Source organism: Rhinolophus ferrumequinum, chromosome 15, assembly GCF_004115265.2.
Source record: "Rhinolophus ferrumequinum isolate MPI-CBG mRhiFer1 chromosome 15, mRhiFer1_v1.p, whole genome shotgun sequence".
NCBI classification, from domain to species: Eukaryota; Metazoa; Chordata; class Mammalia; order Chiroptera; family Rhinolophidae; genus Rhinolophus; species Rhinolophus ferrumequinum.
Window position 1 is genome coordinate 17,577,732 of NC_046298.1, and position 18,017 is coordinate 17,595,748.

General features: G+C 52.8%; 1 protein-coding gene across 1 annotated transcript in view; it reads left to right on the forward strand.

Annotated features, from left to right (window-relative positions):
- DUS2 (dihydrouridine synthase 2) overlaps window positions 1-13,264 on the forward strand; it is a 39,240-nt gene extending 25,976 nt beyond the window's left edge. Inside the window, 9 exon segments of the mRNA XM_033129129.1 lie at window positions 2,388-2,453; window positions 2,828-2,898; window positions 4,807-4,893; window positions 6,250-6,418; window positions 8,270-8,391; window positions 9,886-10,035; window positions 11,168-11,255; window positions 12,375-12,448; window positions 12,682-13,264. Coding sequence (XP_032985020.1) covers window positions 2,388-2,453; window positions 2,828-2,898; window positions 4,807-4,893; window positions 6,250-6,418; window positions 8,270-8,391; window positions 9,886-10,035; window positions 11,168-11,255; window positions 12,375-12,448; window positions 12,682-12,919 — 1,065 coding nt within the window. The 3' untranslated portion in view covers window positions 12,920-13,264.
- The last annotated feature ends 4,753 nt before the right edge of the window (window positions 13,265-18,017 follow it).

The window sequence follows — 18,017 nt, forward strand, 5'->3', positions numbered from 1 at the left end:
CAGTGTGTACTTCCAGGACTTTTTTTCCAAGTCAAGTTGTTGTCCTTTCAATCTTAGTTGTGGAGGGTGCCGTTCAGCTTCAAGTTGTTGTCCTTTCAGTCTTAGTTGTGGAGGGCTCAGCTCAGCTCCAGGTCCAGTTGCCGTTGCTAGTTGCAGGGGGCACAGCCCACCATCCCTTGTGGGACTCGAGGAATTGAACTGGCAACCTTGTGGTTGGGAGCCCACTGGCCCATGTGGGAATTGAACTGGCAGCCTTCGGAGTTAGGAGCATGGAGCTCTAACTGCCTGAGCCACCGGGCCAGCCCCGGGTATCAGTCTTTTGATAAAGCTTCCCAGGTAACTTTGGTGTACTCTCCCTGGATTAAGAACCTCAGAGTTAGACTCAATGGTATCCTCTCTTTCACCCCTGCCCAGGATTCCTCCCCCTACCTCCCCTCGGCTGCCCAGGGCGACCCTCTTGTACACACTGCACTTGGGCCACGGCTAACAATGGACAGGGCCAGAACTTGAACTCAGTTCTCACGATTCCCAAGCTTATGTTCTCCCAACTTCTTTCTCACTCCCTACCCAACAACCAGGGTAGCTAACCAGGTTCTGCTTTTCTTGAGTCAGCCAGCGGATCTGCTGAGATGAGCCTGCCTGTGGGTAGAGTGCTATTCCCTGCTCAGATATGGGCCTGTCTCAGGTCCTTTTTTTCAGCGACGTTCACATCACAGAGACAGATGCTGTGGCTTGGCTCTCGGAGAGCTGGGTTCAGGATAGTTTATGCGACAGCCTGGCCAGAAGACATGCTCTAGTGGCCCTTTCCCCTCAGTGTGATCCTTGCAAGTAGCTAGGGTTTCTGTTTACTAATTTCCTTCCTGGTCCTGAATATGCACATGAAATAAACAAATACTGAAGAAGGTGCTTCGAGCTACTTGGATAAAATACACCAAAAGGAAGTTCTGCAAAACAGAGAATTGGATTGAACTCGCTGATGTTGCTTAAATCACCAAACATCAGAGGATTCTAAGTTAGCACTTGCGAAGGAACCTTCCAGAGATGGTGCTGTCAACCTGAGACAAAGGCCTACCATGAGAATTTTTGTTATGTTTCTCAATGGGTCTGGTCGTCCTCCGTTAAAGGGTAGGTGCTCCTTTAAAGCCTGCTAGAACCACTCTAGGACCTCAGGCCCAGTCAGCCTCCTGGGGCAGCACTTGGGGCCTCTTCCTCCCTGACAGTCCTTGGCAGTTGTGCCTGGACCAGCAGGCCTTGGCTTGCCCATTATCTGTCTACCTGCTTGTCCGACCTGCCTCTTGATCTGATGTCATCTGAGGGGCCTGCCTCACTCAGCTTGTCCCTGATGGAAAAGCCTCCTCTACCTGTTCTTGCAGCCTGGCTCTCTGCTGCCCCCACCTGTCTAGAGCCAAGACTGGCAGCAGCTGCCAGCATGTCCCCTCTGCTCTGCTGGGCAGCCACCCAGATCTTGGAAGAGGGCTCTTGGAAGAGGGATCACCTTCCTTCCAGTTTGCCTGGCCCGACATTTTTGATGAGGGAAGAAGATAGCAGAGCCACAGACACACAGTGTCATATACACTTCTCTTGATCTCTGACCCTTAGGGGTCTGGTCATCCTACCTCCCTGACACTTTTCTGTATGACTTACTTGATCTTTCTTTGAAGTCCTTTACAATTACTACGTAAAAGAAACACTTTTTAATATGTTGACTATGTTGTCTTTTCCTTTGCCAGTTTTATTCCCGTATATCTGACTCCCCTAAAGAGAGGGATGGGTCCTTGAGGACAGGGCCCAGGCCCTGTAAAGCCTTCTTGCTCCCTTGCTCTGCAGCTCCTGGAACAGCACTCAGGGAGCATTGCCTTCAAGTAGGAAAGAAGCTGTGAGCCATGTGTTTTCAACCAGGGCTAGGCCTCAGAATCATATTGAGAAGGGAGTGTGTTGGGCAGAGCATTTTGAAAACATATACATATTCCTAAGCTCTGCCCCTAGAGACTCATTCAGGAAATAGGAGGTGGGATCTAAGATTCTGTATTTCTTAAGCTCTCCAGGTGATTCTGATGTTTGCTTTGGCAAAGGATCACGGTGTTCTACCCAGGCATGCGCACAGATCCATTCACTCATTCATTCATTTACCAAGTATATGTATACCCCTATGTGCCAGGCAAGGGGCAGCTGGTGCTGGCGCTCTAGCATAGAGAAAAGGTCGGCTCCTTCCCTATGGAGCTTCCGTGTGTGTGTGCACAGTAGACACATCCATGTGGACATACACGTGCACACAGACCTGTCCGTGCCGCTGGGATGCACTGGTCTGTAGCAGAAGTAATTGGTACAAGCCGTTGTGCTTGTTTGTTCCAGAAGGGGCAGGTACTCTTGTGTTCTCATCTCTGCAGATCCTCAGCACTCTTGTCAAAGGGACACGCAGACCTGTGACCTGCAAGATTCGCATCCTGCCATCAGTAAGGATGTTTTATTACTTTTTTTTAAAAAAACTTTTATTTACTTAAGTGTGTTTTTCCAGGACCCATCAGCTGCAAGTCAAGTAGTTGTTTCAATCTAGTTGTGGAGGGCGCAGCTGACAGTGGCCCATGTGGGGATGGAACCGGCAACCTTGTTGTTAAGAGCACCACGCTCTAACCAACTGAGCTAACCAGCCTCCCCCAGTGTATTACATTTGAAGGTCCATTTTCTCTGGGGATGTTTATTTGGGGTGCCAGTGATTTTTGAGGAGCTGAATTAGGTTTGGAGGAGGGTGTAGAGCTGAGCCCACTTTAGGAGTTGGCAGCTGCTCCCTCTGTGGCTTCAATAATTACTCTGTGTGGTCCTTTCTCAGCTGGAAGATACCCTGAGTCTTGTGAAGCGGATAGAGAGGACTGGCATTGCCGCCATCACCGTTCATGGGAGGTGAGTGGTCGCCTTTCTAGTGACTGACTTGCAGAGAGGTCCTCAGCCCTCTTAATGATCCTTCACCAGACACCAGATGACAACCACCTTCTCTTCTACATATGCAGCCTTCTGCGTCTTTGACATCCTGAGGGCAGCGGTCAAATGCTTCCATTTTTCTTTGTTTCATTCATTGAGTACCTACGGGTGGTAGGCACCGCACTGAGCTTTGGAGGCACAGAGAGAAGGAAACGAAGGAGAAATGCCAATACTTTCAGGATGTATAAGTGGTAGAGATGGAGTGATTTGCTCAAAATTGCATCATGCAGCCAGGAAGTAGTGGGATTAGAACTCTGACTCTGAATCTCATTTTATTTCCACTGCTTTGAGCAATGGCTTCTCCCTCGAATAACCTCAGGCAGATTGCTGTTCTTTGAAAGGCACTGCCTCTTTTGTCTGACCCCGTTGGACTGCCAGCTGTCACAGTGACTGCTTCAAACAGTCCTTGTATCTCTATCTGATGTGTGTGCTCTCTGCTAAGAGCTGAGGCGTTGCTGAAGGCTACCTTGGCTTTCCCAGTCATGTGTCCAGGATGTGCTTTTGTACAGAACCGCAGGTCAGCAGACTTTGGTGAGAGTGAAGTCTCTTCTCTGAGTGATGTTCCTTTTGGGTTCGGGATCTTGTAGTAACAGCCCATTTTTTGCTGGTTGTGTCCATTATAGCATTTTTCAGAGAAGGGAACCCAGAACTCCAACATATAAAACAGAAAAGTGGAGCTGTATGGGTAGAAGCCAGTAGGTGGAGGTGAAAGACCACAGGCTTTACACCCCTTGAGGCAGCAGGCTCTGGGCTCAGACTGCCCGGTTTCAAATCCCATCTCTGCTGCTTGTTGGCTGTGTATCCTTGGACAAATCATTTAACCTCTCTGAGCACCACATTCCTCATTTGGAAATTAAGATGATTTCTGCTTTATAAGGTTGTTGTGGGGCTTTTGTGAGAATATATAGCCTTGACAGAGCACCTAGCATATCATATTCTCTGAATAAATACAGGTATTCCTTTTACCAGTAGTTGGAAACACTAGGAAGATAGATTTCTGTGAGTTTAAAGAGGGAGTTTCTGGCCATCAAAGCTGTTGAGGATGGGGTAGAACTGGCTGCTGGTGGTGTGGGGAGAGGGAGGTGGAGGCTGCATTGACAGGGTCTTCTGAGGCCCTTGTTCCCTGAGCCTTTTGTTGTGGAGTGTAGCGGGGGGACACACCCAGACAAGACCTGGGCAAGGGCTGTCTGGTCAACGACCTCTCTGGCTTATTCCTAAGCACAGCTCTCAGGTCAGGGCTCACCTCGGCATCCTTAAGACTCACTTTCGTTCGCAGAAACTTCTTACAGTTGACCTTGGAAGGAGGGGCCCCAGGTTGTGGTCCTGCGTCCCCGTGGCGTGTTGTGACAGCTATGGTCTGGCCTGCCAGATGCCTCTCCCCAGGATCAGCTGCCCAACTTGACCTCAGAGTAGGCAGCTGTGTGGGCGTGGCCAGTCAGCAGCGGCAGCTGTTCCCAGTCCTTTAGGGAGGGCAGGACCGGGACAGAAGGGGCAGCACTCTTGTGGTACTGTCCCTTATCTCTGGCAGAGGCCGTGTGACCTTGGGAGCCAGGCCACCCTCATCGGCCTCCTGCAGCCACGCGTCACCTGCAGGCCTCCAAGAGCTGGACTTGCCTTCTTAGCATGGACCCCCTCACGACAGAGGTCACGGAGAGCCATCCACTGTACCCATACCCCTATCCACTGTACCCATACCCCTGTTCTTGATGGCCACATTACTTTTCTGAGGTTCAATAGGGAGGACAGTAGGGTTTGGCTAAGGTAACTCTGAATTGTGACGTGGCCTTTGGCACTCAGCCCGCAGCCCTATCTTTTTTGTTTATCTCTAAGGAAGCGGGAGGAGCGACCTCAACACCCTGTCAGCTGTGAAGCTATCAAAGCCATTGCTGAAACCCTCTCCATTCCTGTCATAGCCAAGTAAGCCTCCCTTCCTCATCATTTACTTTATATGCCCCACGTCACGCAGAAGGGATTTGAGCTGACATATAAAAATGGAACGAGATAGTATAAAAAATGAAAGGAAAAGAGAAAAAGGGTGGCATGAGAAACGAAGCTGGGAATGAGGCTGACAAGCGCCTCTTGTGACTGTTGGCCTCTGGTGAGTGGCTGATGTAGGTATGCAGTAGGCAGGGGCCCAGGATGGGTGGAAGATGGGGGTGTTCAGGGGACAGGGAGAGCAAGAAGGTGGCCACTGAAGCAGGCCCTGGGAAGGTGATGTCACACCAGAGTTAGGTGTGCAGGGAGTAGGGAGAGGAGGCCCAAGCCAGAGCACATAGAGCTATGGCTCAGGGCTCGTAAGGCTGCTCATAGTCCCAAGCCCAGACAAGCGTTCTGGGCAGCCACAGGACCAGGACCGGCAGGCTCAGTATGACCTGTCCAAAGGCTCAATAGTAAGACAGTGTACAGTTGCCTCCGGGGAGCTGGCCTGTGTAGGCCAGTGGGGAGTCTAGCTCAGCCTTGCACCTTGGGATGGCACAGAGCCTGATGGCAGGATGGGAACAGGGAAGTTCCAAAGCCCTGAATCCCTGACAAAAGTCATGCCTGACTGGTGGGAGGGAGGGAGCTAAGGGGGGGTGGTAGTCAGACCCAGCCTTCCCCAGGCCAAGGAATTTTAAGGGTGGTTTGGAGAGGTTAGGGCTACTTGAGACTCTGGACCCTCTTGCTGCTGCTGCTGTCTGAGGATTCTTCGCTACCGTCTGAGGATTCTTCCATCTCCCACCTACCCTCCCCCGCCGTGCTGTCTGGACTGAGGCTGCCAGCTGGCTCCAAATGAAACAAATGAAGACAGAGCAGTTTACAAGGGGGCCCTTGGGGCCACAGGGTGGCAGGAAGGGAAATTGCAACCAAACTGGGCCTCCTTCCTTCCTCTCATGATCACCACTGCGCCTGCTCCCTCTCTAGTGTTTTTACCCAGTGCTAATGGGCATACATGTGCCCCAACTTGGGGGGTTTCCTGTACCTCCAGTATCCACTTACAGACCCATGTCTTCAGATATGGGCTGGCTTTAGCCACTGTTTAGGATGAGGTGTAAGGAAGGTCAAGTCTCAGGGACACCGATTAAGTGCCAGGTATGATTCAGGGACTTTCCTGCATCATCTCACTTGCTGCTCCTGACCCCATAGTGGGGTGTGTGTAAGAATCTCCAGTTCCCTGAAGTGCTCACAGCTGAAGGACATGGCCAAAGCCACACAGTTAAGGAGAGGCCGACCTGCCTTTTTCTGAAAATGCTGGGACAAGGTTGGGGACACCCCTCACCCACTGTTGCCTTTCAGTGGAGGATCTCACGACCACATCCAAGAGTATTTGGACATTGAGGACTTTCGACAAGCCACAGCAGCCTCTTCAGTGATGGTGGCCCGAGCAGCCATGTGGAATCCATCTATCTTCCTCAAGGAGGGTCTGCGGCCCCTGGACGAGGTCATGCAGAAGTACATCCAATACGTACGTCTCAGCACTTTTTCGAAATAAACATTTCTTCCTGTCTGCCACATTCCGGCACAAAGCTCTGGGTGAGCCCCCAGCCGCCAGCTGCCAGCAAGCAGCCCTCGTTGTTCCTCTCCTTTTCTTTTCAGTTCTGGTCATGTAGTATTGGGTCTCCCCAGCTGCAATGTGAAGAGAGGGTGCTGTGGAGATGTACCCCAATGACCTCCTTCTAAAGCTTCCAAGGTTTGGGGTCATAACAAGGACCTTTGGATCCAGGATGGTGTTGCGGCCCCAAACACATGCCCGTCTTTCTCATCCCCCACACATACATCACATGCACGGTCACAATGGGGTCTGTGTCACTGAAGAAACCCATGCCAGTAGGTTGGAGCAAGCCACAGCCAGGAGGAGCCATTGTAGCTGTTGTTGAGGCCAAATTATCTCCATAGAGACTCACCTGGTCATCGGTCAAAATCACTCAAAACTCTTCTTGTGCTAATTCCTAGGATGCTTTAACCCCTGACTTAGGGAATAGCTTTTCCTTCTTATTGGGAGCTTGATGGTTGTGCTAGGGAAATTTCCCTGTAAGGAATTTTTTTGACAAGTTCACCTGCCCTGTCCCTTTGGCACAGCCCTGGAGCTCTGTGAGACTCTGATCAGCCAGGCATGTCTGCAGGTAGAGACAGTGAGTTGTCCTCAGATTCTTTAGCGACTTGGGCCTGAGCCCTTGTCCAGAGCATACTTCCATCCTCCTCTTCAATCCTGGGGCTCACACCCTCCTGGGAGGGTTGGGAGCTTCTCAGATGGCTCTTCAAGCCATGGCCATGCTTGGGCAGTTGTGGCTGCCATGGCTTGTGGGTGTCCTTAGGGCTATGTAAGATAGGGACAGTAGGAGGCCCTGCAACTTGGGTCCAGAAGCGAGCTGCCTCTGTTCTAGAGTCTCCCTTGCTCGATGCTGCAGCCCTCATCCCTTGATTTTGGGTGTCCTGTTGGGCAGGTTGGTGGCTTGGGTCAGTCAGAGGCAAGGGGCTTGCTTCAGCCCAGGTCGGCTATCCAGCTCTTCTGGCCAGCTGGCAAGTCTGTGGCAGAGAAGACACGTTCAATTGTGCTCAGCGTGCTCACTGGGTGAAAGGTGACGTATTCATTCCTGCTCAGCCTGGGCAGCTCCTCGAGAGTGTGTGTTGTCCTGGAGAAAGGGAGCGGTTTTCAAGCATAGGCAGGGTTGTTTCTGGTCCAGCCAGGTGCCTTCTGTTCCAAATAAACTGAATAAAGGTGTTGCCACCGGTCAGGGCTACTCACATATTCTTGATGCGTCCTGAGTGTGCCCTGGCACCTTCCCAGGCACTGAAGACATCGGCCTAGTGGTGATATTAGAAGAGTGTAGGGGGCAAGAGGTTGGAGGGGGTTCTAGAGGGCTGGGGCCTTTCATTCGCACTCTCCTACCTGTGCCAAGCCAGGTGGACTTCTACTGGGTACCTCAGGCAGTCAGCTGTCTTGGCTCCCTCAGCCTGTACTTCCCAGTATGGGAAGTAGTGGTAACAGTTGCACCTCACGCTTGTATAGCTCAGTGAAGTGACAAGTAACACATGTGAACATGCTTAGTAGATGGTGCTCTGCTTTACCCAGGTAGGGGAATTTGGAGAAAGGCCATTTAAGATGTGGCAAGGGAAGGTACCCACTGTAGTAATAAGGAATAGAAGAGTCTTACCCCTGTCCTGGTCTGGTTCTGCCGCACCAGAATTTGGCTTGTTCCCTCTCCCTGCCCTGGAAGATGCTTAACCGCAGGTCCTCTCTGATCGCCTATGGTGGCTGAAGCAGGAGAGGCTCCCAGGTGGATACCAGGTGGGTTCATGTTGGTTCTTTTCTCAGGCTGTGCAGTATGACAACCACTACACCAACACCAAGTATTGCTTGTGCCAGATGCTACGAGAACAGCTGGAGTCGCCCCAGGGAAAGTTGCTCCATGCTGCCCAGTCTTCCCAGGAAATTTGGTGAGAGGGGCAGTAGGCTCTCCATTTTTCCTTGCAGACCCTGAGCCCTAAGCTGACTCTACCAGGGGACCAGTGACATAGCTTCTGGAGATTGATGTGCAGGAGTGGGGTGGTGCTACGGCTTTGTCTCACAGAAGGGGATAGTTTCAAAGCTTTGGAACTTTCTACAGCTGGAGTGATCTCAGCGCAGAGTTTCAGTAACTAGGGCACGAGTGGGATGGAGGAACGCGAGGCTGGGCTTGGGAATTCCTGGGAGGAATGAGTTTTCCCAGTAACAGATCCATCACGCTCTATGCCACCAAGACCCAGTGTCCAGAGAGTTAGGGTTGTAGAATGGAGCCTGTGGCCCGATCCTGCACCCACACCCCATGACTGTACAGTCTGAAAGGCCTCTACTTGTTCCTCTAGACCAGGGGCGTCCAGACTGCGGCCCGCGATCCATTGTTAATTGGCCCGCAGCAAATTCCAAAAATATATTTAGTTTACTTAAATAAACCAGGTGAGGCAGTATGTATTTCACCTCGAGTGAGTGGCCCGGCTGTTTGTGTATTTTACCGCATATGGCCCTGGGTGGAAAACGTTGAAAAGAGTTTGGACACCCCTGCTCTAGAGCATCTATGGCTCCAACTCAAGTGGTTGACATTTGGAGCCCCTCACAACCTGACCTAGTGCGTGCTCTCACAGGTCCCTGTTTACTCTTTTTTCCTCCTCCACACCTGTGCTATACTGGGTCTTCTCTCTGAAGGCTCTCTCCCCCTCATGTTGGTTGTCTATATCCTCCCTCCTTCAAAGAAGCCTTTCTGAACCACTCACCCCCAGACATCCATCTTCATGAATGTTCTCCTGCCCTCAAGATGCTTCATAGAAGAGAAAGGCCTTGCCAGAACCTTCCTCCTTGTCCTGGGCTTGTGGTGTTGGTTCTATCCCTACCCCACTTGGCTTACCCAGTGTAACCCAGGTGTCTTGTGAGTTCAAGAGTATAATTTTCAAGAGTATAACTCTGTAGCTCTGGGTGGTACCTCAATTTAGGTGAGGCCTAACTGCTTGTGGCCGGGGCAGGAAGTGGGGAACCACTCAGTGGTCTGGCCTCTGTCTCCTCCCATGGGCCCACATGAGGATGAGGCTATGAGTACCTCCAGTGCTTGCTCAGTGTAGGTCAGCTCACCCACTGCTGGCTGGGGACACCTGCCTGTGTGCTCTTCCTTGGAAGAGAGGCTGTGCTCATGTGGTGGAGGTGACCTTAGAACCTTTTCCACCTTGCCCTACCTGCCCTCTAGTGTCCACCCTCAGGGGCCCACATTCACTGTCCATCTGCCCGTCCAGGCTGATCCCAGGGGTGGGTAGAAGTACCTTCTGATGGCCAGGTCCTGGTGATGTTTTGGTGTATGTATGGGGGGGGGCATTTCTCAGTGGTGGGGCTCTGGGTTCCTGCAGTCGTTCCCTGGATGCTGGCTCCACTAATGGGCTTGCCCCACTCTACTTGTCTCTCCATAGTGAGGCCTTTGGCCTTGGTGCCTTCTATGAGGAGACCACACGAGAACTGGATGCCCGGCGGGCCGAGCTCTTAGCCAGGACCCCAGAGGAGGCGGGGGAGCCAGCTCAAGACACTTCTGGTGTCATTAAGATGGCTGTCAAGTTTGACCGGTAGGTCTCTGGCTTGGCCTCAGCTTGGGTCAGGGCCAGTGCCCTTGGGCTGCATGGGCCAGGAGGCTGGCTGCTGTATATATTTAATGACAAGCTTAGTGACCACAAGTGTCTTTGGTTTGGACACGTGTATTCAATTTTTAGCAATCCAAAAAAGGTACTTTGGAGAAGACAGGCCCTGAAAGCCTAGGCAGTGCTGTCAGGGTTGTGCATATTTTCCCAAGGGTAATTGAACTCTACCTTTTCCCTGACCCACCCCCTCCCATAACTCAGGTTGCGAGGACTTGTCTCCTTCTGTTCCTGAAAGTCTGTGCTTTTTTCCCTGGCCCTGAGGAACTAGCTGCCCGCAAAGAGCTCCCCCACTCGCAGCAGGACCCTAGCTCTCATCTGACTGTGCAACCCCTGCCCACACCCACTGCCCTCACCAGCCCTGTCGTGTCCTTTCTAGCACGAGTAGCCTCAGGCTAATTATTGCTTCAGACTGTGACACAGCTTTGACTGGGGCCTTATCCTTGTCTTCTGCAATCTGGGATTTGAGCTCTTCTCAGGTCCCCAGGCCCAGACCAGGAGCCAGACTTGTCTGGCAAGGGCTTGGAAGGAGGGGTGTGGGAACAGCTGTTGGGAAGCCGTATCCAGGGAGAGCTCCTGTTGGGAAGCTGGAACATGGTGCAGACTGACTCTGAAACCAGAGTTCACTGTGTCTAACGTAGCAGTGAATCATCTTGACCCTTGGCAGACATAATTAGGGTGGGCACCGAGCTAGAGCCCTGAGATGTTGTATGACCACCTGCATTCCCCACCCTCACCCACTCCTTCCTGGTCTTGTCTTAAGAGATAAACCAGACCTTCCTTTTGGCTGATGATGGCTGTTTTCTAGGCTGGAGCTCACAGAGCTGGGAGTTCACTTCCCACCCTAATCCCCCAAGCATGCTGAAGCCCATCTTCCCTTTGGGGAGAATGCAGGTCCTTGGTGGGATAGAAATGGGAGATCAGGGGAATAGTACAGGAGTCTTAAGGCAGTAGCCTGATATCTCAGTCTCTGCAACTCCTGTCGGGAACTGAGTAGGGGCTTTGTTGAGGAATGGAGTGGTTATGGTGGGTGGGCCCTGACTCCTTCCCTTTCTTTCCCCAGGAGAGCATACTCACCTCAGATCACCCCCAAGATGTGCCTGCTGGAATGGTGCCGGAGGGAGAAGTTGGCACAACCCATATATGAAACAGTGAGTTCCTGGCTGTGGCCTGCCCTACATCCAGCCCTACAGCTGGTGCCATCACCCCCAGCATACCCACAGCTCGTATCCTGGACTCCAGGCTGCTTGGCTGGAGCCTGGCTTTGCCCTCTGTGGACACACAGCAGTTACTGGCGGCTGGGCCAGTTGCTAATAGCGCCTTTCCTTTGATAGTGGGCCTGTTGTATAATTCTGGCCACTTTCATAAAACTGAACTACCGACCTAAGGAGCTGCTTGGGTCAGTGCCTGCCAGTGGTGTTGCTTAGGCAGCGGAGATGTCTCTGGAAACAGCCAATTGTCTTAGGAAGGATGCTCAAACCTAAATGTTAGACAGACACATTTTTGGACAGTCTTCAGCCAATGGGGCCCAGAATTGGGCCCCAGACATGGGGCCCCTTGTTGGAAACTTTGAGATAGTATTGTTTCACCTCCTTTGGCCTCCATGGCCATGCCTCGTTTAGGTTGCTCTGTCTCTTCTGGACGGGCCTTCTGACCTCCAAGCTTGTCCCTTCTGGGCCTCGTGTCCTCCTCTGCCAGAGGGATATTTGTAAAGCGAATCTCTCCTGTCTTCCGCGCTCACGTCCTCATCAGCTCCCCAGTGCCTGTGGGATCAAGTCCTAGTGCCTCATCAGCACAGAACACGAGCCCCCATCCTGCCTTTATGCTTTAGGTCTCATCCACTCAGCTCTCTGTCCTGCCACATTACCTGGTCTTGCTGCCAGATGTACCTTCTTTGCCCCAGTCCTGTCCCCTCTCACCCCGTTGCCATCTGGTGAACTCCTCCTGATTTTGGGGACCTGGTCCATCCAGATGTCAGTAGGAGAAGACTCCATAGTCACACACAGCCAAGGGCCCTGATGGCCTTTTGCTTAGGACCATTATAGAATGCCTGACATGCTGTGGTGTCATTGTGTATCCACCTTTCTTCCCTGGAAGGTGCACCAGACACTTCTGCTGGGGTGGAACATGTGGTACAGGTTGCCTTCCTTTGACTTTGGTGGGAAGGACTTTTCTCTGCCTTCGATGGGATCCTGGCAGGTGGGCCTCCGGGGGTTGTTCCTCTTGCCCTCATGCAGCCATCCCTGTTTCCTTCGCAATCTCTGTACCAGGTTCAACGCCCCCTGGATCGTCTCTTCTGTTCTGTTGTCACTGTTGCTGAGCAAAAGTTCCAGTCCACTTTGTGGTGAGTTTCCTGGTGGGCATGACGCTTGGGGTGGGGGGTCTGATCCTAGCCTTGGCCTGGGAGGGTTGGGGGGGATAGTGTACCTTGGTAGTGGCATCCCTGGGTGATGACCCCTCCCTCAGTTTTGTCAGAATCTGTGCCAAGGGTGTTGTAGAGTCAGGCCTCCCAGCCTCTAGTCTTGCAACCAGTCTGCCTCCCTACCTGCCTTATTGCTGCATGCCTCATCTGCCCAGGGACAAGTCCAAGAAACTGGCGGAGCAGGCTGCAGCCATCGTCTGTCTGCGGAGCCAGGGCCTCCCTGAGGGTCGGCTCAGTGAGGAGAGCCTCTCCTTGCACAAGCGCAAGCGGGAGGCTCCTGAGCAGGACCCTGGGGGCCCCAGAGCTCAGGAGCCAGCAGTGTCCGGGGAGCTGTGCAAGAAGCCCTTGGTAGCCTTGGGAAGTGGTAAAGAGAGCCCCATGGAAGGCTGGTGACCACTGTCCCTACCTTGTTCACTTCCTCCATGGGCCTGGCTCTAAAGTGACTGTGGGGACAGAGCATGAACCAGATTGGACAATCTGCCGCCCTTGCCTGACAGGAGTTAAGAGGTTCTGGCCTGTGCCATCAGCCTGGAATGGGGCAAGGGGTGCCCAGGCTGCCTATCTCCCTTGGTAGGTCTGAGCAGCAGGGCCAAGTTCCCAGTGACCTCAGTATTTTCTTTGAAAACAGAGGCTTTTCAGGTGGCACCTCCCCAACCTGACATTGGTACAGTGCAATAAAGACGTCCTCTCTACCCTTCGCCACGGCTGGCTGCTTCAGCCTTGGGCTTCACACATGGACTGATGGCCTGACGTCATTATTCTACTTCCACCCTGTGTGCACACTGAAGCTTCCTGAAGCTTATCTCCTACCCATCCTTGTGAGGCTGGGTAGAGGTGGGGGACAGGGTATCTATCACCTTTAATGCTCACAGGACTTGAGCTGAGCCAGGAAGGCCAAGAAGCCCATCCTTCTCCTGATGGTAAACCTGAGGCGATGGCCATCAGTTGGCTTTCCTGATGAGAGGCAATGTGGTATCTGGGGGGATGATGAGGGTATCTGGTACCGCAGTCAGGGACCAGTTCAGGTGAGTGGGGTGCCTGCTCTGGGCAGAAGACGCTGGAGATTGCTGTTGGCAACAATTTGGGGCCCTAGCGATTGCCCGCCCACGCCACTGCCCCCCCTCCGCCCCCACCATCCCGTTTGGGCCGGAAGGAAGTGGCAGATTCTCTTTAATTTCCTTCTGGCAGTGAGAAGCAAACAAACTGGCTACCACAACTTGTGGGGCCACCCCCGCTTACTGGGAGGGGCGTTCTGACCAAAGGTCCCTGCCCAGTGCCGCCCCTGCTTCCTCAGCTGTAAACATGCTGCTTCTCCTCCCCTTTTCCAAGCTCTGTGGGGAGGGGGGATTCACCCTCTGGGCCAAGGCCATTTTCCTCCCATCTCCCCAGAGTCAGGCTCCTGTGCCAGCCAGCAGCCCCTGACCCTGCTGGCCTGAGTCAAAGTTTGGGTGGGTGAGGCGTCTGTCTCAGTTCGGGAGCCACCCCTCCCGGCACCCACATTGCTCTTCTGTATATAGATAAGGATACTGCACTACCGGTGGCCTTCCAGAGTCCATTGCTATCTGACCTTGGGCAAGTCACTGCTAGTCCTCTCTGGGCCTAAGGGCCCTATGGACAGTGGGATCACCTGTTCTGTGCCTGCTTGAGGTTGGCTGGAGGATAAAGAGGCGAGCCCTGTGATAGAGCCCTCTATAGCTAATGGGGTCACTCCATGCTGAGGCTGTCTAACAAACTGCCCAGACCAGTGCTCCCAGAGAAGGGGCCCCATCCAGGAGAGGACTGAGGCTTTGTCCAATCTCAGCCATCAAGCTTTAGGCACATTTATTTCTGATTTTTCTTATAAAAAAACTGTCTCAGTGAAAATGTCCCCTTTGCCTTTTCTTATACCCCGACTGGAACAGGGCAGACAGAGAGGCCCCAGTAGACTCCCCAGGCATACAGAGTCAGTCAGAGCTTGTGGGAGGACCCTGTGTGGGCCAGGCATCCAGTCTTAAGATCCACTTCCCAGGTGGAATTGAGCTTTGTTGTCTGATCTCTTTGCCCACCATTGTGGTTTCCAAGGGACACCACTTTTCTGGCAGGGTCAGGTTCATTTCTGGGCTATGGAGGAGAGGCAGGCGTAGAGGTCAGCTGCTAAGATAGAGGCTGGAATGTGGGGACTGAGGGCTCAGGAAAAGCATTGGGGAGAGGGTCATTCACAGGAGAGCAGGTATGGGAGGGCTTGTGCATGTTCCATGACTAAGACCCTGGTTGTATATGTTGGTCCACAAATGGTCTCGCTTTAGCAAACCTCAGTGATGCCTGCCCTGGTCTCAGAGTGACCTGCCGAAGACCTGGGACCAACTAGGGGAGCCCAGTCAGGTCTGAAAGCTCCACCCACTGTTCTCACCATGCCCACCTTAAACTAAGGCCACTTAGACACCCAAACCCCTCTCTGGACTCATGGCCACAGCACTTACCATCCATTCCAACCACCTTGATTAAGGACTTCCTCTTAGCTCATCACATGTTGGGGATAAATGGTTTTGATATGAACACGAGAGGGAGGGATGAGTAAGGCTAGAGAGCGTGGCAGTTCTGAAGACCACAGCAAGCAGACTGAACTTGTGCAGATAAGTGGGGGACCTCTTACCCGTGCAGTCCTGCACTCTTAGTTCCTTCCAGGTGTCACTCCTGTTCAGAATTTTTCCATCGCTCTCCACTGCCCTCTGGATCAAGTCCAAACTCCTCAGCTTAGCATTTGAGGACAAAGTGCTGACCCTGTCTTCTCAGCACTCTGTGCTGACTTCAGCAACTATTTTATTTGATTGTAGGTGGCTGGTCCCATCGCCTCTGCCAAGATTGGGAGTTGCTCAAGGGCAGCCCTTGTGTTCCCCATAGGCAGCCTTGGCGTGGGGGTGGGGAGCAGGCACAGAAGAAGAACCAAACAAGAGCTTGGACATGAGGGAAGTGGGGGTGTGTGTGTGGCATGGAGAGGAATAAGTTCTCTAAACTCTTGACTTTCCTCCAAGGCTCCTGTTTCTTCTAATGTGGAACAAGGAGGGCTGAACTGGGCTAAACTATACAATCCCATTGCTCAGGCCACAGAAGAGCCTTCAACAATGGGGGCTCAGAGCCAGACTAGTGGCAGCTGATGAAATAGATGGCTTTCCCTAAATCTCAGGCCTAACTGGCATTCACACAGGAGGGAGAGGGGGTATACACGGACCCACACAGTTTTTGTCCACCTGCCAGCCCAATCTGGGGTTCTATCTACTGCACGGATTCCCTGAGCTTCATGATTTCACAGGGATCTCAGAAGGCTGGAGGCAAGCCAGATGGCCTCCTGCCATCTAAAAGAGCTTTGGAGGTGTCCTGAGGATGAGCTCATCGGGGAGGTCCTGGCCCTAGCTGAGGAAAAGGACTGGAGAGAGTTCGTGTGTTGGGGTGTGTGTGTGTGTGTGCGCGCGCGTGCAGAGCTCCTAGCCATTTCTGTCTTTCTTACAAAGTTTGGACCCACCCCTGCCCTAGCCTGCATCACTCCATGTTCGAATTCTGTTTTCTCCAGACCATAAACTTTCCCCAAGACCTGACCCCTTCTAAGTTTTCTCCAGGTGCACAGTTGCTGGCAATACAGCTGCATCACTGAGCATTTGATAAATAGGTGAATTTTTCAAGCCATCTTACGGCTTCTGTGGTCCCTTCCTGGCAGTGGGGCTGACAAGCCCAGGATCTCCCTCTTGCCTTCCTGCTGGCCTGGCTAGTTGACCCCCTGGTTCAGGTCAAGTCATGTCCAGAGAGCAGAGAGGCTAGATAAAGGTCCCTTTTCTCATCCAGTTGATAACCTGGGAGGTATGTATGTGTGGGGTCAGGGGGACACATCCTGAAATTGCATTAAGTTTTATGGGGAGGGGGAGGTGAGCTGGCCAACCTTCTAGGACCTTTTACTCTACCAGGGTCATGTTACATGTACTAATTGGCAGGCCAAGCATCTACCTGGGGCAGAAGCCTGCAAAGTTAGTGTGGCTTTTGGCTTCTTAAGTTCCACAGTCATCCCCTCAAGGTTGGAGATTCTTTGAAGGCAGGACAGCTTATTGGGAGATGTTACACCCACTTAATACCATTTGCTCCCTCCTCTACCACTGTTATTTTCTCTTGCCTCTAACCCCCCAATCTAATCCAGTGATTTATCTAGAATTCTGAACATGGAAGTCCCCTGCTCTAAAGCCCTCTGTGGCTCCTTACTGCCCTCAGGATAAAGTCCAGATACCTTGCAGTGGCTTGCAGCACTGTCCATTCGTCCAGCCTTACTTTTGGTTTCTGCTCACTGCAGGTACTACCTTGGTCTCCAAATCTTTGGAAATCTGTTCTCTATCTGGAACCATCTTCCTCACCTCTTGTCCATCTCTCCAATTTGTATTTAGCCCTGTGGAGGACCTGTAGCCAGGGGGATTATGAACCTTCTCAGCTCCTGGGCACAGCCCTAATCTCTGCGTGGTCATTATAGATATACTGGCCTCTCCCGCACCCCCGAAGGGAGATTAATTTACCTCTGTGTCCCCAGGTCTAGTACAGGTATGGGTACAGAGCACCAGCTAAGAGAAATTTTCTGACCTCAGGGATGAACCAATCCAAGATAAACGTTTCACCTGCTCTGGACATTCCCTGTCCTCCTGACATAAGGCCTAAGGCTCCTTGGTAGCTCTGGTATCATTTTTTGAGATGTCTCTACATGGCCCTCCATCTTGCTCGTCTTCTCCCAAGGGCTTTTTGTGGGCAGTGTGGGATGTGCCTGGGCCCTTGCACTTGCACCTAAGCCTCTGAGAAAGACAGCGTCGTGGGTTCCTCCACAATGCGCTAGTAGGGATGCTGGAGCTAGGGGAGTCGGTCACTTTTGCCTCTCCCAGCTCGCAATTCACACAGCCTTGGAGCAGCCCTAAGTAAACAAGCCAGGCTCAGCGTTCCCGGGCACGGCCTCCACCCCAAGTCCCAGGAGGAGGCGTTTTAGGTCGTCTGGTGGTGGTGGTGGTGGTGGGGAGTGCACAGGCTTGCTGAGGAGGGGCCAAGGCCGAAAACGGTTCTCTAGAACTGTCACTTCCTCTCCACGAACAGCCACTCGGTTTGGGTAGCACGATCCCTCCTACTTTCATGGATGTGCACTGGGGTGCAGAGACCAGAGACCGAAAGTGGCGCGATTTCTTGACGGGCATTTCCGTTCAGTCTCCTCAACTTCTTGCAGGGGACAGACCCTGCCCGTCGGGTTTTGTTGAAGTCTTGATTCGCCGGTTGTCCTCGAGGGAGCAGCTGCTAGGCCGGCTCGTCGGAACAGACAAAGGCTCAGCCAGCGAAGTGCGGGACCCGCCCCTTAGGGGTGGGTATAGAGAGGCCCGGAGCTCAGATTCCGGACCTGTAGTGCAGCCCACGTCTTCTCTGGCTGCGCGCCATCCTAGCTGGAGGCTCGGCCCGGTCTCCACCTCATCGAGACCCCGCCATTAGGGTTGGAGTTGGGGGT